At 53.0% G+C, this 20,224-nt stretch overlaps 1 protein-coding gene across 1 annotated transcript in view; it reads right to left on the reverse strand.

Annotated features, from left to right (window-relative positions):
* Positions 1 to 20,224, reverse strand: part of Morn1 (MORN repeat containing 1) — a 58,677-nt gene that overhangs the window by 6,718 nt on the left and 31,735 nt on the right. The window contains exons 11-12 of the mRNA XM_028757924.1: positions 9,726 to 9,859; positions 9,559 to 9,641 (exon numbers count right to left, since the gene is read on the reverse strand). Of these exons, the coding sequence (XP_028613757.1) occupies positions 9,559 to 9,641; positions 9,726 to 9,859 (217 nt within the window). The remainder of the gene's footprint in view (positions 1 to 9,558; positions 9,642 to 9,725; positions 9,860 to 20,224) is intronic.

The raw sequence follows: 20,224 nt of genomic DNA on the forward strand, positions 1-20,224 counted from the left end.
CCACCTCTCTCTCATGTCATTTCTTTGGTTTTGATGGACTCATTATGGGCTGTATTTCTCTGTATCCTTTGCTTGGTTGCTGACTTATATAGCGGTGTGGTGACAGAGCCTAGGGCCTCCAGGGTGCTAAGCTAATACTCCTTGCTGAGCCCTGCCCTCAGCCCTTTCCAGTCTTTCTTCGGATTACACACGGTACAGATTGAGGTCCTTCTGTGCCCAATGAAATGTTCTTGACATTTGGTCGCCTTGAGATGGTGCCTTCCTTCTCGGTTTTGCTTTCAGGACTTTGCTGGGTGTCGTTTAAGTTCAGGTTAATCATTCTGAACTACTAAGGGAACTCTGCCAGTACCCTGTGTCATTTCCAGGTCTCCAGCTAGGTGTTTTCCACCCTGTACACAAGTGGCTCTGTCCTGGAGCCTGTGCACACTGACCAAGGCTCATCTTTCCTTTTCAGTTTTTCCAGACAGGGTTTCTCTGTGTGGCTCTGGATGTCTCGGAACTCTCTCTGTAGACCAGGTTGGCCTCGTACTCAGAGATCTGTCTGCCTCTGCCTCCCTTGTGCTGGGATTAAAGGTGGGCACCACCATGCTTGGCCACGGGGCTCACTCTTTACCTTTTTACAGACTCCTGGCTCCATCTCCTCCCGTCAGGAGACTCCCAAACTTGCCTAGGTTCTCTTCCCAGCCCTGCAGCTCACTGACTCTCTTCGATTGTTTTTGCCCCTTGGGGCTCCCCACTCTTCCCTGACTGACCGGTGCGCCTCTCCTCTCTCTCTCTCTCTCTCTCTCTCTCTCTCTCTCTCTCAACTGCTTCTTTATTTTTGAGGAGACAAGTCCAATCCCACATATTCTGTCTTTGCTGGAAGCAAAAATCTGTTTCCATCGCTACAGCCGGATACCAGATGAGGGAGCCCAGCTAATACCAATTCACCTTCTGAGAGTCCAGCAGATGGGACAGGTGCCAGCTCTCAGTGACTTCCAGGCATGGGCACTGCCCCATCACCTGACGTGGTCCAAGGGCACAAGTCTGAGGGCAGATGCTTCTCGGCAAAGAGGAAAGCTTTGATGCTCACCCCCAGAGGTCACTGAATGGGCACGCTCATGCTTTCCTAGAATTCTACTGTCAGCCAGACAGGCTCTGCTTCAGAGAAGCCTGTTCCAAGCTACAGAAGGTCACGGATCCAGGGGCCACGGGGCCTCAATGGAGCAGGGTGACTAGTGCAATTTCTCTGGGGAAGAGGTCTCTGTCTTTTCCTTCAAGACCATGTGGGCCCTGCTGGAGAACACAGGCATCAGAGGCATGTGGAGGCTGTTGACCTGAGGCATGGCAGGAGGCTGCTCACATGGGTCCTTGGTCCTAGCTACCGTAGGATCGGCAGGAACACATAGCTCTGTTTCCTGCAGCATCCTTCACCCTCAGTACCAGGGTGTATCTGTGAAGGGCATTGTGGGGCTCTGTGGCTCACTGGAGAGCTAAGGAGCTGTGGCCTTGTGTAGTGGGCCTATATGGTCAGATCTCACAAAGGAGCGGAACCAGCAAAATGGGGTGCAGCTGATAGAGCTGCAGCCAGAGCCTTGACACAGAGGCTATGCCTTTCTGCCCATAGCCGCATGGACTTGGCCCTCGGTGGCTACAGATCAGGTTTCACAAGCCCTGCAGGAGCTCTGGGGTCTTGCCTTGGCCGTTTTGTTCCTTGTAGTCCAGCTTATAAAGACAGATACCCATCACCCTCCCTGTGCCTAGTCTGACCTGGGTAGGGGACCTGAAGTAGGGACTGAACCCAATGAGCCTGAGGTTCCAGGCTAGAGGAAAGTTTGCCTGCCACAGGGGTGAAAGGTGCAGATTCCTGGGTCTCTCAATAACCCACCTGAACTTCCGGGTCAAGGCCAGGAGCGTGAGGGGATACTTCTGTCCTAGGGTCCTTAGCGGTTGAATGCAGCCAAGCCCTTGCACTAACAGATCATGATGGTATAAAGGAAGTGCATGCGTGTGTGCACGCGTGCGTGCGTGCGTGCGTGCGTGTGTGTGTACACACACACGCACACACATGGAATGGAGGCTTGAGTGCTTGGTCAGTGACATTTGTGCTCTCACAGGCAGGGTTCTGATTCCAGTCCTGTGATCCCTACTCCTGGACAGAGGCCAGGTTGGCCATGTGCCACTCCCATGAGGCCCCAAACAGAGGGCTCATCCAAGATTCTGGACAGCCATGGATGGTTGTGCCTGTTTCCCAGGCCATAGAACAGAGGCTTAATGACCTCACCCTCCTGGGCCCTGTCCCAGGCAGAAAACCAGGTTTGTTCACTTTGTTTGGAGGGGGGTACCTGTTCAGCTGGGGAAGAGGCCCTGGACAGTGGCACATGAGGGGTTAAGGTTGCTGTCCTGTGTCTCATTCTGCCTGGATCATTATCCCAGCACCAGCATCGGCAGGAAACAGCCTGCTGTGTGGGGGAGATTAGGGTGCCAGGAGCGAGAGGAAGGCACATCCGAGGGCCAGCTGCTCCTGGGCAGTCCTCACACCTGTTTCAGTTTGTTACTCCTTGGACAGGACAGGGCTCATTTTTCAGTCCTTAAAACTTTTTAGAGGAAGCTGGAAAGATGGCTCAACAGTTAAATGCACCTGCTGCTCTTGTGGAGGACCGGAATTTGGGTTCCCAGCGCCAGCATGACTAACCATCCACTTCACCCTCTAGCCATCTACTAAAGAGGATCTGACACCCTCTTTTGGGCTGTGCCAGAAACTTCCCATGTTTACACACATGCCCGCACACACTTTAAAAAAAAATGCCCTGAAGAAAGGAGGGACTTAGGAATCCCTTCCTCTCTCCTTGCTTCCCCAGGGCTTTCTCAGGCACCCACTGCTCAGGTAGGGCCATATGGGCCCAGGGAGCAAGAGCCTCAGAGTCACATGACATAACTCCTACTTCATCTCGTGCTTTCACACCAGCGCTTTCACAAGGGCCTCACCACACAGGGCTGCCCTGCTGCTCATCTCTGGGGTGCTGATCTTCCTCCTGGGACAGACCTGGTCATAGCACCCCCATGTTCCCTGCAGCTATGCTATGGGGACCTCAATCCGGGGCTAACGTGAGGTCCACTGCTCTGCACCAGCCATGAAGCATATGCCCTGAAGACAGAAGGGCTGGGGTGGTGACCAGGAGAGTGCCCGTGTTGTCACAATCACATCTTGTGAATGTCCGGGTTTGTCAGAGATCATTAAAAAGCATTTTCCCCAGAGTTCCCCCAGCATGGCTTGTATGGGAAGCGGAGGGGGAGCGAGGTGCCCAAAAGTGCATTCAGAATAAGCCCGAGGGTGAGCCAGGCCTGTAGCATCACAGTATCAATAGGCTGGGTGATCTGGCAAGTAGGGACTGAAGGGCAGCGGTGAGGAGCTAGAAGACCATTTCCCTGTGTTTCCTCCCCACCCAGCAGCCTGGCAGCCTCCTTCACTGGGTCTCATACACACTGGCTGGGTGCAAGAGCACCGGCCTCTGGGCTGTGGCCCAATGGGCTATGGGCCTGGGGTGTGCTATGTCTCTGTTGGCTGTAGGATGCATGGCTGCCTTAGCATGTCAGAATATGTCAAGGGCTCAGTGCCACCTCTGCACTGTTCTGTGTCAGGCTCCAAGCCAGTGGGTTCTTGCCCAAAAGGTCCTGGTGCTGTTTGTTCTGTGGCTGGAGGCTACCCAAACAAAGGCTTGCTGTGAGGCTGCCTTGCCTGGGGCACATCAGAAGCCCCAGGTTCAGGGCAGGTGGGAGCCTAGGATTCCAGCATCTCCCTACCCTGAGTGTTTGCTGCTTCCTTAAGGGGGACAAGAGTCCAGTGTTAGGTACACAGTGGCCGCCTACAGCCAGCTCAGAGGGCTGCCTGTCATCAACTATCTTTTCAAGTATATAAAAAAATTAATTGACTCCATCTGTGTTGGCCTAATGACTGATTAAATGACTAATCATGGAAGTCTTAATTAGAACCATTTCCCTCAGAGCTGAGGAGGGAGGAGGGGCTCTGACGGTCCCCAGCATGTGTCAGGCATTGGGTGAGCGGGTGAGAGACCCAATGTACAATCAGGCCCAAGGTCGTCTGCCAGGACTTTCCGTATATGTTACTGAGTGGCTGGATGTGTCTCAGCCCCCTCACTAGTGGGGTTGCAGGCAGATGCATTCTTTCCATCACAAGGCATGCAATTAGAGTTTCTGGGGGGAAGTGTAACCAGAGCCCTTCCCCGATTCTGTGGAATGCTCATGTGTGGCTGGACAAATTCGCAGCCACACTTATTAAATGAAGTCCATCCTTTGCAGCTGACACAACTTCATATCGTGCAGGGACTGACAGGGCCCTTTGTCATGTAGTGAAATTCCAAAACATGCCTGGAATGTCTCTGCAGGAATGCAGCAAGGGGCCCTGGACGGAAACACGCTTACTCCCAGGAAAGCCTGCAGAAGGTGCCTGCAGGACTGGCACCTACTGCCTGCCTGACCCTGGTGCTGGGGTAGACCCACCTACAATCCCTTTCCTTCCTTTTAATAGTGTTGGCCTGGATTTGGGTGGCCATGTGTTAAGGCAGAGACCAGACTTTCAGAACATGAAAAACCCACTTTTCCCAGAACCCAGGAACTCTCCCTAGGACCCTCTCCCTGTCATCCAGCCCTTCCAGGCCCAGGCTCTGTTTTGCTGGTCTCCTTCACTGCTATGTACACAGGTGACTGGGCCTGGTGAGCTTCCCACAGGTGCTATGACTGCTGGAGGCCAGAGGAGTGAGGCAGGTACCAATCTGTGCCCACTGGACCCTGCTCATGTTAAGATTGGTATTGTTGAGATCTTATGCCTCCCTGTTCCCTAAGTGCCTGTTTTTAGGAACCACAAAGGGACATTTCTGTATTCAGATGAGATGTTCCAGGAGGATGCCTGTAAGAGTTGTAAGAGGCAAGCGGGCTCTCAGAGCTCTGTATCTTATGGAAATCAGACCCCTGGCTCCCCTGCCCTGTGCTGAAATTACAGGGTGGCGTGTCACTCTCAATCTCTGCAAAGAGGGAGAGCTCCTTCCTCACTCCTTCCTTTTGTCTGAAGCCTCCAGATGACAGCAGTGACTGCTGAGTCTGACTCAGGCAGATCCAATCAATGAGACTGTCTGAGGTTTCAAGAGTCACCGGCTGGTGGTCAGGGTCGGTCTCTCCCCAGCACCCAGAAACCCAGAGTATTTTGTGCAGGCCAAAGGGATAGGGTACAAGCTGGCTGGTTTTAAGTCAACTTGACACAAGCTAGAGTCATCTGAAAGGATTGAACCTCAATTGCGGAAATGCTTCCATGAGACCCAGCTATAGGGCATTTTCTTAATTGGTGATTGGCTGGGGAGGGCCCAGCTCACTGTAAGTGGTACCATCCCTGAGCTGATGGTCCCGGGTTCTATAAGAAAGCCGGCTGAGACCGGGCATGCTGGCATACACCTTTAGTCCCAAGTACTCGGGAGGCTGAGGCAGGTAGAGTTACATGAGTTCGAAGCCAGCCTGGTCTATAGAGTTTCAGATCAGTCAGGGGTACACAGAGAAACTCTGTCTTACAAAACAAAACTAACAAAGCAAGGTGAGTGAGCCACGAGGAGCAAGCCAGTAAGCAGCGCCCTGCATCAGCTCCTGCCTCCAGGTTCCTGCCCTGTTTGGGTTCCTGTCCTGACTTTCTTCAATGATGAACAGTGATATGGTGTGGAAGTGTAAGCTGAATAAACCCTTTCCTTCCCGGGGTCATGATGTTTCATCACAGCAACAGAAACCCTAACTCGGAGACTGCAGTTTAAGGGGCATGTGTGTCCTGGGCCAACCCCCAATGCCACCAACACGATCACTCTTGGGTCACAATTGGTGGGACGGCAGCTACCTGAACTTCTCAGCTTCTGCTAAACACCCAGAGGCTACGATCAGTCAACCCCCTCCAACTTCTGTCTAGAACTAACTGATACACAAGGTTCGACAAGCCCTGACCGGCTGGCTCATATCCTCAGTTGAGCCACTGGAATCCATGTTTCTATGCTGAGGGTGGGGGTGGGGTGGGGTGGAGTGGAAGGATTTCCAGGGAGCCATAGTGGCTTCCAGTTCAGTCATCATTTTCCAGGAAGTGTGAGGGGCTTCTCTCTCCGCATGCCTGGCAGGCTGAGGTAGTGTGCACTGGTGGTAATGTCTGAAAGCTGTAGTGATCTTAATGTGTTTACCTGAGTGACTGAAACTGTTCCCTCCTTCGCATCTTGGCCTCTGACCCCAGTCTTTGCCAGGAGGGAGGGAAGGTTATGAACTATGACCCAGGTGTGGCAGCCAGCCCAGCTGGGTTAGGCAGGGACAGGGGATGTAGCTCTGAGGTCCTATCTCTCTGGAGACTAACTAGAAAGCTAGGGACCCAAATGATCACAGCTAGACCCTCTTGGAGTCCCCCCAGAAGAGCCAGACCAAGGGTTGGTTTGTTTGTTCAGGATAGCTATGACTCAGTGGCTGTGTCTCTGTGTGGTTGGGAGTGGTAAGAACATTCTGGCACAAAGTGTGGCAAATGCTAGGTCACAGATCTTCAAGGTATTCCCGGTAGCTGGGTAGTAATGGGCCAACAGGCAGAACCAGGTAGGGTTGGGGCCCCATGAAAGGTCTGAGAAGTCTATTGTATGATCCATACTCTGAGGTCAGGAGTGATATGGTGCCAACGTGACAGAAGACTTGGGGGCTGAGGATCACTTGAATTAGAGCTCTCTGAGCCTGGGGGCAGGGAAACACCCCAGACCTGGTCTTTGTTGGCAAGGTCTGAGTCTTTATGACTCCAAGCTCAGATCCTAAGAGTCCTACCTTCTTGAATGGTCCGTAAACGTTCAACAGCCAGGCTCCTCACCCAGACTGGCAGCTAGTGGCCTTCACTCTTCCCCTTACCTATCCTTGAGCCTCTCAAGGATGCCCTGCTTAGGTGAGGCATTCAGGCCAGAAGTACACTCCCATGATGCTACTGGGCTCTTAAGTGCAAACCAAGATACTGAAGCACTCCTGCTTTGCAGGGCTGGGCAATGCTTCTGGAAAAGACGAGTGTCGTAGAATCCTGGAAGGTCAGCTCTGTTGGTCAAGAGACTTAAGGATCTGATACCCCAGCAGTAGGAGGGTGACAGAACCCTTTGATTGCCACAGGTGCTGGGGGAGAAGTGGAGACAGACTCTGCCCAAGGCTCCCCACATTCTTTTCTGGGGAAAGAGTTCAACTCCCGTGGGAGATTTGGAGGTCTTTGGGAAGCAGAACTGAGAAGCCCTGGGCAATGCCTTGAGGTGAGCATTCCTGGAGGACAGCATTTGCATGGTAAAGGTAGCCAAGTCAGAAGAGACAAGAGATCTCAGGCCCGAGAACATGGTACTGGGGAGGCTGGGGATTGTGCCTAGGCGACAGTTGCCCTAACCACACGGCCTCTCTGGGATGTAGCTCGGTTGGTAGACTGCTTGCCTACCTAATGCATAAACAGGAGGTTTCATGACCAACACTATATAAACCAGGTGTGGTAGGATAGGCCTGTAGTCCTAGCACTTAGCAGTGGGAGGCAGGAGGATTAGAAGTTCAAGGTCACCCTCAGCAACTGTCAGCCAGCCTGGGCTACATTAGATCCTATCTCAAAAATGAACGAATAAAAAATTTTTAAAGTTCTCCCTGGTGTTTCTGTGTTCTGGAAACAGGAGACCAGCTGCTCAGAGGCAAGGCTCCCAGGAGAATGACCTTAATCTCAGTAGTGGAAGGTGGAGTCTGATGGCTGCCTGTAGCCAGGAACACTCTGATGCCGGAGGAAATGCAGAAAGCAGGCAAAGCAGGGTCACAAGCACACACTGAACGCGTGGGCCACTTTGAGTTTGCACACTGACTCAGCCGCTTCTCGGGATCCAGGAATCTTATTCTGTGGTCATTTAATTGCAGACACCTTCAGAGTTCCTCAGTGGGCGGTGGGTGGGAAAATGGACTGGCTATCTTCCATCTTTTCTGGAGGAGGCAGCAAAAGCCTTTGGCTGAAGGAAGAAACGTGTTCACGACAGCCTTGGCAGTCTCCACAGGGTCAGACAGCATCCTGGGCCTTGAGGTAGCCAGCGTAAACGACCCTGGTGCTCACTGTCAGCTCTCATATCCTCTCTGGGAGGAAACGCTGGGCCGATGGTAGCTCTATGCTAGCCAGATCTTGGTTATATTTTTAAAATCAGCTTTGGCTGTTGTACAAACACGCTCCGTGGTCGATTCACAGACCCTGACTCAGAGCAGCACGGGACACATCTCCTGTTGTATGAGGCTCTGTCCCGGTGCCGCCTTTTAAGGGGCATCAAAGGCTTGTCAGTTCGCCAGCACTTTACCAGCCTCCAATGTTCCTGGCTCGTCCTACACCCACTGCGTCACCGATGAGCAATCCTGCTGCAGGAGCGCCAGCAGGCAGCTCAGCTCTGGCAGGCCACAGGGCCTCCTTCCAGCCCATCACATACATCTCTTCTCTTGTAGCCTTGCTGTTGGGTCAGTCTGCTCTGGCCCTGCGCTGGGCATTTCATGTGAGCCCCACACTGAGGCAGTACACTCCTGGGCTCCTGCCCTCTGCATGGGGGCAGAAGGCTGCCACAATCTCCCCAGAGATCTGGCTGGTAACTGTAGGCACCCTTCATCTGTCTCTTAAGCTCTCTCCTGGCTATCTCAGGAGCAATGTTCTCCAGTCCGCAGGCTTCCCTGGCCCTTGCTTGGCCTGCTGGCCAGTCTCTCAAGAATTGCCAGGACTTCCTGCTCCACTAGGTCCAATAAGGCCTACACCCCACATGTTCCACTAGCCGAGCACCTGGCATGTGGGTGCTGGCTCTTCTACAAGGTACCTACCATGCCATGGCTCATGAGTGCTAGAGGAGTGGGGGTGGAGCTGGCTGCCACATCCTCCTGAGTCAGCAGACATGCTGTCTCTTTACCTCTCACTGCGACAAGCGGCCCTCTGATTTGTCAAACACAAATCCAGACTTGATTTAGGAGTCCTCATACCTCAGTTTCCTCTCCTGTGAGACAGGGCTAGTTACAGCACCTGACTGAGTGTGCCCACAGCATACTCTGGCATGGAAAGTTGGGAAAACATGTTCATTCTATGAGTGCCCCACCAGCTCCAGTGATCCCTACCTGACATGGAACATCTCCCTATGTATCCATTGTTGACTGCTATCTACCTCTGAGGGGACTGCAGCCTATCCCCTGACCCTGTTACCAGGCCTCCTGGGGCTCCACCTGGTGTTGGGGTGTTGTTGCAGCAAGAAGGCGGGAGCATGCCCTCTTGTTCTCCTTGGGCCTTTACTGGGTGAGCTACTCAGAGAGTGACCAGCAGCCATCGAGACATGGATGCTGCTGCATTCAGAGGCTCATTCCCTGGCGACAGGCTCTAGGCATGTGGCTTGTCTTCCTAGACGCCCTATAACTCTCCTGGCCATCACCTCTCAGCCCCCCTCACCATGGTGTCCCCGGAGACGCAGGCCTAGAGGCAGTTAAGGCACGTGTGACAAAGGCCAGGGCTTGGCTGTGGCATATCCCAGCTAGTGTACATCTTACCTGTTGGTGACTTTTAGAGGTTCCTGGGCAGTGGGCAGCACCTCTGGGGGACTCTGGCCACCTTTAGGCCTGTCGCCAGCCTTCTATGGGTCAGGCAGAAGGAGAGGAATGGTTCAGAGGAGCATGGTTGTGGTAAAGCAGAATTCCTCTATGACCTCAGGGCCTACCTCAAGCGTGCTGGGCAGGAACAGAAAGGGCTGCATCCCAGGCGGAGGGGCTCCGAGGAGGATGTCCACAAACTCAGCACAGCCTTGGTCCACTCGCCGACAGCCAGCAGGACAGCGGGGTTCATGTCTCTTGACTAAGCAGAGGGTTTGCCCAGAAAGATAAAACAGAGAGAGGCCCTGTGAACCCTGAGTGGAGGGAGAGTTTCGCTGTCATTGGGTGAGTAGGCAGGGGGCACAAAGAGGAGCCTGTCTGGGGACGGACCTCTGTCCTGTGTATTTCTTTGAGCCAGCCCGAGAGAAGAGTGTGGAAGGGGAAGTGTGGAGACAAGGAGATGACTGTGGACATGCAGGGCAGACAGGAGGAGTCTGGATCAGAAGCATGGGCCGGGTAGAGTGGGTAGGACGGTGTGTGGGAGGGAGTCTGGGAAGAGGGGTGTAGTGCGGGCAGTATGGGTGGGACAGCACAGTGGGCGGGGCAGTGCAGTGGGCGGGGCAGCACAGTGGGTGGGGCAGCACAGTGGTGTGGCCAGGTCAGAGCGGACAGGTCGTCTCTCCCAAACACACGTGCACACCACAGCCCACTTTCCTGTAGGACCAAGCTCCAGGGTCCTTCCAACAGCCCTTTTCCTGAGGGTTCCTTATTGGGGAAGAGACATATTCCCCTAAGAGCCAGAGATCTAAGACGCTGGGGTGGGAGGGCGGTTCTGTCTAGAGCAGGAACCTCAGATCATGAGCTACAGAGGAGGTGACGTGTTTTATGAAAGACGTACACAGCAAAGGCAGGAAGATAGGAGTAGAACAGAGGGCAGTTCCTGGGTGGGGTCCTGGAAGAGGGGGTGCAGTTTGGGCCAGCATCATTAGGGGTGCTGAGACGCTCCAGGACAATGTCTCCTTAAGGAAAGGGGGTCTTCAGGTAAGACCCTCATGCTCCGGTTGGCTCCTCGGTGGGACTAGGCTGAGTGAGGGAGCATGTTTCATGTCTGTATTAGACAGGGCCCTGGGGCCAGAGACATTAATGTCCTTTCCCTAGAGTCCAGGTTTGCAGGAGCTGGGATTCTGAAATGCCTTCAAATTTACAGGTGGGAGAATTATTTCTCTCGGAGGTGTATTAATTTTGTCTTATGGTGCATTAATAAAAACCTTTTTCTTATGCAAGGACATTCCTTAGTTAATGTCCTTCCCTGCAGCTCTGTGCTTTGCACCGCTGATGTCCTGGGCAATGACTGAGAACCACAGTGCTGACAACATGGTTTCCAGCTCTCTGCACACTGGAAGAAGACCATGTGGGCTGTGCACTGCCACCTCCTTCAGAGCGAGTTCCAGGATAGCCAGGGTTACACAGAGAAACCGGGTCTCGAAAATAACACAGAAAACAGCAGCAAAAGGAACAACTTTTGGCATTAATATGCCAGCTCTGTCTTCATATCTCAGAGGCTCGTGCCCAGTTAGGGTGACTGCTGGGTGGCCCTGTGGGAACACTGACTGTAGGCCAGCTCTATAACAGTATGTCAGACTCTGACTGGTCATGTACTGATTCTAGGAGTGGAGTAGGCTATAGACCCAGCAAGGATCTCTTGACAGGCAAATAAGTATATCTGGACCAGGGCTTTAAGTGTCTGCCTCCCTCGGGCTAGGAGGTTCAGGCCGCACTGCTAAAGGATTTCTCCAGAAGTCACGGAGGCTGGCACCTCCATAGCATCGGCTCAGTGCCGTTCATCTGCACACTCATGTCTGATGACCTCCCTGCTGCCACACTGTTGCTGGACACAAGAGGTTCAGAAGGTGAAGGAGAGCCGTGACGACAGCGTGGCATTCACGTTACTGACGCTAACCATGCTGCTTCACAGGGAGGTGATGCGGAGTGGTGGGGGCCTTGGGAGCCCAGCTCCTCAGTCTACACAAGATTGGCACTTGAGACCATCTGGATGTGTGGCAGATCTCCCCCTACCCCAAGAAGGAGGTGGCTTGGTTGCAAGTGAGAGAGGCCTTCACTTCCCGCCTCTGCCTCTTTGATCCCTGGGGATCAAACAGACTCACTCAGCAGGCTGTTGCTCTGCAGGGATGGTGTCCAGATAGGCCACCCAAGGTCCTCAGCTGACACCCTTATACTAACCCTGTGTGTATCTGGTTGGAGCTCTTAGGGGAGGGGAGACTCATGGCCGAGGAAAGGGGAAAGGGGAACCCACAAATATGTGGTTCCCCTGGAGGAGAGGGGCCACTTGGCACTCTTGCCAGCTGGAAGCCTTGCTGACTGCTCTTAGAAACCTGAGGTGAAGCTGACAATTCCGCCGCCCAGGAACAGGCGCACTTCTGTCCATGGCTTGCCCATGGCCGATGAAGATCCAGGTTTCATGAGAACAACGTCAGTACCCTCTGCACCCAGGCTTCGGGGGAACTGTCACCTGTTCTACCCCGTCGTCGTCACTAGTTACTGCCCGGGCCCACACTACACCAGGCCCTGCTGGGGGTGCCCCTCACATAAGTTGGTCTCTGTTCTTCTGAGCAGACCCCCCCTCCTCACTCCTGGAGGTAGGTGAGTGTCACATTCATCGAGCAGAGCCCCAACTCCTGGCTCCTGGGAGAACAGATACACAGCTTCCTGCAGTAGCCATATGCTGTCTCGGGATCTCCATATAGTGCAGCCATAAGCACTTGGTCCCACTGACCTCCTCCCTACCCCCCTCCCCCCCGACCTAACTCCCATCCTTCCCCTTGACAGAGAGCCTTTCTCCAGCCCTGTTTCCTGGTTCTTCTCACTATTCAGCTCCCTGGGCGACTCTGTAGCCCTGTGCTTGAGCCCAGGCTGTGACAGTCCCACCTGGGCTCTCGGTCTCCTCCCCCACCCCAAGCATAAGACTGGTTCAGACCTGTTGGGTGCCAGAGGGCAACTCCTTCCTCAATCCTTGGACTGAGCCCTTCCACTCTGCACCCCAAGGCTACCCATTCTTCAGATAGCCCTAGAGCCTCTCTTGCCAGCTGCCTCTTGTGTCCCCAGGGCTGGCTGTTCCCTTCCCAGCATGCTACACGGACTGTTGCAGGTAACACCTGTAGGATGTCCTGACCAGTTTTGCTCCTGCTGCCGGGAATCTTGCTGGTCGTAGAGAGTCTGACCTCTTGCTTGGTTCACCCGGGGGGCAACCACTTCACCTGTGTCCACCCTGTCTGCAAACGTGGTCCTATCAGGCTGAACCATAAGAGAGATAAGGCTAAAGACTTCGAGGGCCTCCTAAAGGCTTAAGATCTTACTGCCGAGGAGTGATAAGCCACAGAGCTGCTATCAGATAAGGGAACTGTGCTGTCAATAGGAGTGTATGACTTCCAGCCAGGGACAGCTGCTGGTGGGGACTTCCAGTGCTTGAAGAGACACCAGGGAGAGGTATTCCAACGCTGCTCATTACTCTATTCCATCTCTACCACAGGGAGACCACCCTTGACTGTGGGGGTGGGGTGGGGTTGGGGGTGGGGTTCTCACATTCACCAGTTCTGGGGCAAGGGTTTTTGCAGCAGATACTTTGCACTGTAGCTACCAAGTGCTCTACAGACATTTCTGCTACATTTTTTGGAGGTTCTCCTGCCCCGGAGCTACATCTGCTACCTCTCCCAACCAAGGAGCCCAGGGAAGGGACTCTTAGTCTCCGGGAACCAACCCTGAGGCCTGCCAGTGCTAGTGGCAATTATGACTTTATCAGCAAGATAAAAGGTTGCTCGACCACCTCAAGGGAGGGGGCTCTGGAGTTAGAAAGAGGCTGTGCTAGGGATCAGAGCGGGCAGCCTGACCTCTCCGTGAAGGAAATACCAATTAATTATCTTTTTACAGCAAACCAATTAGACTCCCTAATCACCTGTGTAGGACACGGAGGCAGGAGGCAGAGAAACTGCAGGAATAAACAAGACTGAGAGGACAGGCCTCACCGTGAAACAGCCGCCCTGGGCCGGGGACTCGCCAGGAGGAGCACGAGCCGGAGGCTGAAATATTTTCTTTAAGTGAATTAAAAAACTCAAATGTTACTGGCCCTGAGGGGACAGAATGGACTTGCCTGGAGGTGACCAGACACAATGCATTAGTCTTCAGTGTGCACTCCATTAGCCAAGGAACAGCATAGGGCCTGGGTGAGTTAGCGGTGGGGTTTCCACGAAAAGGACACCTTAGGGGAGTTCTGCATGCTGCCAGGGGCCAGGCATGCAGCCTGGGTTTTGACAACTGCTTGGGTGTCCAGGTGAGGGTTTCTGTGCTGTCGGTATGGCTGCCCTGATCATCTAGGGATGCTCTTGCTCTTTTGGCCCTACTGTGGCTGGGGCTAACCTGGAGCGTCTGTTGTCCGCTGACAGAGGTTCCACACCTCAAGCTGTGCCTGATTTCTATCCAGTCTCTTCAGGGGCCTCCTCGGCAGGTAGCCCTCAGCTTTCCGCGGTTCAGCAATCACGTGCAGCACCCCGAGGCTTCCAGGACCAGAGCCCGACTAAGCACTTCTCACCCAGCCTGTACCCACCCAGGGATCACCCACTGCCCCCTTTGTAAGTGGGGGAACAGGCTCAGGCACTCAGGGCCAAGTGCCCCACTGTTTTGCAGGTGACCTGCCCTGTGGGTTGTTCTTGCTTCCTTTTGGGCAGAGGAATGGTTTGATATGTCTCTCATAGTCTCATGTGCTCAGTTCTTGGTCTCCAGCTGGTGGCACTGTTTTGGGAGGTTGAAGAAACTCTAAAGGGAATCAGGTCACTGGAGCATAGATGTGAAGGTTATATCAGGTCACTGGGGCATAGATTTGAAGGTTATATCAGGTCACTGGGGCATAGATGTGAAGGTTATATCAGGCCTCTAATCTACTCTCAGTGGTTTCTGTCAGCTGGGAGGTGAAGAGGGAGGTGGGTGAGCCGGCTCAGTGGGTAAAGTACTTGCTGAACAAGCCTGAGGACCTGAGTTTGGATTCCCTGTGTACAAAAGCCTCTGGGTCCACCTGCCACCACACACACCAATGTATGTAAAGACGACCCTTCTCTGTTACGTGTTCTTGCTGCTATGGCATCTTGCCTAAGTGCATGGGGCCATGAATGGAAACTCTGAAAACCATGAACTGAAATAAACCCTTGCTCCTCTGAGCTGCCTACGTTGGATGCTGTGTGGGAATGACCCCTAAGTTACTACTACAGGTCGTCTGCCTGATCGCAAAGGTGGAACCGTCTCAGTTTTGGAGGACAGTCTGTGTCTGTATGCCGCATGGCTCCTCCTGAGGCTACACTATTTGACTAGGGGCCAGGGGGCCTTGATGGAGAATTAGCTGTGTAAATGGATATTTGTCATGTAGGGAAATACACTCCAGTCTCTAGCTTCACCCCTGCCCTGTCTCCTCTCCCCACAGGCCAGCTTTTGTTTTCTCTGAGATTTTATTATTTTATGTGTTATGGTATTTGCCTGCGTGTATGTCTGTGTACCACATGCATGCCTGGTGCTCGAGGAGGGCAGAAGAGGGCATCTGATTCCCTGGAACTAGAGTCAGAGATAGTTGTGGGTTGTCCTGTGAGCACCATCTGGGTCTTGAACCTGAGACCTCGGGAAAAGCAGCCATGGCTCTAAACTGCTGAGCTATTCCTCCAGACAGTTCTTCTCTCCTGACCGGACAGTTTTTATTTACTCTTTTATCAAAAACTTCGGATTGAGTATGGGGGGGTGGGTACATGCCTGTGCTCACAGCACTCGAGAAGTGCAGATAGGGGACCAGAAGTTTAGGGTTGTCCCTGACTACATAACATGACAGCCCGGGAGCTACAAGAGACTCTGTAAAAACTTAAAAAAAAAAAAATCCAAATGTTGATCTCTAGAACCCTGGACAGGGGTGGTGCACAGCCTGGTGACAATAGTGACTGCCTTCTCTCTGTTTTCTGAGCCAGGCTCGGGCCCCCCCCCGCGCCCGGGCCGTGGTGTCTCTGGGCCCCAGGCAGAAGCAGCATCGTGGCTGCTCGGCAGGGCCATGAGAACCACGAGGCGCCGAGGCTGTGTGAAAGCCCATCCTTACTCCACCCGACACTCATTTGCCAGGAGGGGCCCAGCGTAGTCTTCCCTACTTTCCTGAAGCTCGGGAAGTGAAAATTATCCTTAGTTACCACCCTGTTTCCCACACTCTGAGTGTTTTACAAGAGCTTGTCTTAGGACCCAGAGTGTGAACACTGGAGTGACTTTCCTGCTTGGGTTCTACATGGTGACTTAAAAAAAAAAAAAAAAAAAAAGGCAGGGTTTCATTATATAGCCCAGGCTGGTTTAGTGCTATGGAGCCCCAGCCAGCCTTGAACTCACGACAATACTATTTCAGCCTCTCAAGTGCTGAGGTAAAAGGCATGAGCCCCTGCCTGCCCATGTGACTTTTTTTTTTCTTTCTGAAGAGCCCACGCTCTGTGCCACGCCTAAGCCAGTTGGAAACTCCTTTGTGAAACTCGCAGCCTCGGGCACGCGGCTGCTCCATGCCTGCCTCTGGAGCTCTGTGTCAGAACTGCCTTGGAACAGGGAAGCCAGCGTGCTGCTGCTGGCAAGCTTCCAAGACTTGGGCTAATTCGAGGTTCTTTCTGAGTCTGCTTCTGACAGCCCCGCCCACTCCTCCCCTTCAGGAGGCTCTTCCCAGCCAAGCTGTTTGTATATAGCGACACAGCAAGGCTAGGCCACTGGGACAGCAGCAGGCCCTGTGGGGAAGCTGGAAGGGCCCCAGGCCAGGAGGAGCTAGTATGGGGTTCTCAGGTGCCTGCTTATGGGGGGTTCCTGATCGCATTTCATCTGCAGGCAGCTCTGCTCAGAAGTGGCAGCTGCCAGACAGTCGGGCAGGTAGCAAGAGCAGAAAAGCAGACAGCAAAGTCAGCCCAGATACGAGTTTGGGTGTCCACCAAGCCTGTAGCCCTCCTGAAACTGTGCCCCACTCTTAAGTGGGTGTAGCCTGGAGTATGGGACCCTTATGTCCCTGGGCAGGATGGATACCCACAGTTCTCAAGATTAGGGAACCCTGAATGATCAGAAACTGACTAGAGGGCCCCGGGTCAAGGCCATAGATGAACAGGGCTCTGATCATGGGATTAGGAATGGTTGGGGTTCCTACTCTGGTCAACCTCATGCCAGCACTCATAGAGCAGGTAGAGAGGCTAGGGGTCCTGGGTACAGGGGAGTGGCAGGCAAGACGGGGCTACTAGGTCAGTGTTGCAGCTTCCAAAGGTGACTCTTGCTGACTTGGCTTCTCTCTCAATTCCCTCATCACTGTTCCTGAAGTCAGCTGGCCAGGTGAGATAGCACACACACCTTAGGAAGCTGAGGCTTAAACTCTTTTGTTTGTTTGTTTGTTTGTTTGTTTGTTTGTTTGTTTTTTGAGACAGGGTTTCTCTGTGTAGCCCTGGCTGTCCTGGAACTCACTCTGTAGACCAGGCTAGCCTCGAACTCTCGAACTCAGAAATCCGCCTGCCTCTGCCTCCCAAGTGCTGGGATTAAAGGCATGCACCACCACCACCTGGCTCACAGACCCTAGTTTAAAAACAAAACAAAAAAACCCCAAAATGAAACGTACAACAAAACTGTCCTCAAGGCTGATCAGAATGCAGGCCACCTTGCTACTCCTTGTCGGGTGGGACAAGATAGAATGGCCCAGAGTAACAGGAGAGGGTGACCTCAGCCCTGAGGATCACCTGAGACAGCAGGCATGAGCCCTTCCAGCCTGGGGCAGTAGGGAACTAGCGCTCCCACGGAGACAGACCCTGGTCTGGAGATCTGCTTGTCCCTGTGCCTCTACCAGGGTCCTCCATAGAGTGGCCCATACTTCCTTTCTCTTTCTCTCTCTGCCCTGGAATGGCTCCTGCATCGGCACTGTAGGCAGAAGATGACAGTGGAGTAGGCTGAGCCACCCGCACAGTGACAGTGCTTGTGACCATCTACCATTTAAGATGCAATGTTTCCAGTGGGCCACTGCCCCATGCCATCTTCTGTGACTTGCTGCCCCAGGAAGCCCATGCATGGTGGAGCGGGTCACCACCTCCTTTCTGGCAGTGGTGGGGAGGCCCCCTGGTTCTCAGAGCTAGGGGGACTCAGATGTCCAGCTCAAAACAGAACAGTGGGGCCGAAGGTACGTGGGGAGAACCAGGCTCCTTTAAGGCTTCTGGGGCTACCCACAGTCCCACTGTGGACCACAGCTACAGAGGCCAGCAGGGTTCCTCGTGCTTGGAAGGATGGGCATAAAACGCTGCAAGGGCTGCAGGCTCCGTCTTGACATCAAGGTGCTGCTCAAACCTGTCCAGCAACTGCAAACTCTTAGGAAACTGTAGGTAGGAGGGGAGGAAGGTCTTTTCTTTCTTTACTCATAAAAGCTATTGGGGAACTTGAGGGGTGTGGCTCAGTGGTATTTGTGTGCTGGTATTTGCAAGGCCCTGGCTTCCATCCCTAGTACAGCAAAAGTCCATCAAGATAAAATGTCTCAATTCTACAGACAGCTGTAGACACAGCAGATATCAGGGCCTGCAATCACCCCTAAGGCTTCCCGAATTAGTCTTTCTCCCACGGCAACTCACAAAGCACCTATCCATGACAGGAGCTCAAGGCCAGAGACCGTGGCCTTTTCCTGACCGCTGTGACCCTGGGACTTAGGAAAGTTCCAGGCTACGCCCTCTGGGGAAAGTCTGTCTGTCACAGGTCCTATTATAGTTAGAAGCAGATTGCGTTTTTGGCAAACATGGCCTCGTGTCTGCTCCCATCCCAAGGTGGAATGGACGTTCTGTGAAATTACTAAGGGTCCCCTCTGGGGCTTGGTTACAGTGACAGCTTCCAGGCTCCACTGGGCACCATCTCTTCCCCTCGGATTCTGGCAGGTTTTTATAGGGTTTCAAGGCCACGTAAAACATCACATGGCATTAGCCTTATGTGACATCCCAGACATACTTCTTCGAGACTCAGGCACACACTACTCAGTGGCCTCTGACTCAGAGTCACTCTTCATTTAAATGCCCAGTTGTCTGAGGCTGGCCTGCAGTGCTTGCCCCTGTGGCTGGAGCACCTACCTCTGGCAGACACTCTTACTGGTTCACCTCCCATCCTGCTGTGGAGGGGGGGGGGACTCACCTCTACACTGGCTCTCATGATGGCAGTGTGTGAGCCTCCAGCACCAGGTGCTGTGCTTGCTCTCTGCTGCTGGAGGTGGGGCTGCTCACAGACCCAGCTGTTTGTCCGGAAGTCCACAACTATGTCTACCTTTACATTTGCCTATAATACAGGTGCTCACTCAAACACCCTCTGGCTTCTGAAGGTCTCATTTTCCTGCTCTGACCTACTGTCTCAGGGCTTTTGAGGCAGGGCTCCCTGGAGCTACACCGGTGTCCTGACTCTGTAACCACCCTGGTCCTCACAGCCTCCTCCAACCTCAGGCTCAGACCACACCGTGCAGTGAGGCTTCTTTTTGCCACTTAGGCTCTGTCTTCTGTACTCACATGGGCCCCAGACATGTCCTCATTATTAAGACTTAGTAATTTTAGGATTGATTTGCTTAGGATAGGAAGAGAGAGGACAAAAATCAAGAGAGAACCTCAGGGGCTGGTGAGATAGCTCAGCAGGTAGAGAGGCTTGCTGCTAAGCCTGACCAGAGTTTGAGCCCCTGGAACCACAGAGTGGAAGGAGAGAACCGACCTGGGATGGTTGGGCTCTGACTTCCATATATATGCCACGGCATGAACACATCTTCCTCCCATAGATAAAGACAAAAATAGAATTAAACCCTTTTTTTATATGTGAAGAGAGAGAACCTGTGAGAATTAAGAAGCCCCAGGGGAGAGAGGCAGTGAGAGATAGTCAGTTTTACTCCAGAGAGAAACAGAACGCTGAAGAGACAGCTGAGTCCTGGTGTGTGTGTGTGTCCTCCCCCTCCACCCCACCTACATGTTGACTGCAGGCCGAGTGTGCTCAGGGTTAGCATGTGGGGACACCACACACCCCACAAGCCCTCTGTGTGTCTGCACAGGCTGATCTGAGCAAACTTCCACTCCCATCGCGGCTTTGGTATGGGAAGTAATACATCTTTTCATGTTACATTTTTCTGGGGCTTTCCTTCTACATAATAATTCCTTACAAAAGAATTTATAGTACAAACTCCACTTTAGAAATATGGCTCTCTCGGGCTATCCTGCCGTAATTAACCACAGACAATTAATATTAAAATGCAGTGTCGCCCTGCGAGGTGGTGAAAATTTCCAGAAATTCTCTGCTAAACATTCTGCCACTTTATTGGCAAGACTGAATTAGCTGCAAAGGGCACCTTGGTTTTTAAAATTGCCGAACGGTAACAGCTGATTCTTCATAGATCAAATTCAATGAATACTCAAAATCATTTATCCAACACACTAAAAAGAGAGACCATTCAGACCAACTGGAAACATGCAGCAGGATGGTTTTGTGCATCACACACACACACACACACACACACACATACACACACACACACACACAGAGAGAGAGAGAGAGAGAGAGAGAGAGAGAGAGAGAGAGAGAGAGA

Source organism: Grammomys surdaster, unplaced genomic scaffold (genome assembly GCF_004785775.1).
Source record: "Grammomys surdaster isolate TR1022 unplaced genomic scaffold, NIH_TR_1.0 126185, whole genome shotgun sequence".
NCBI lineage: Eukaryota > Metazoa > Chordata > Mammalia > Rodentia > Muridae > Grammomys > Grammomys surdaster.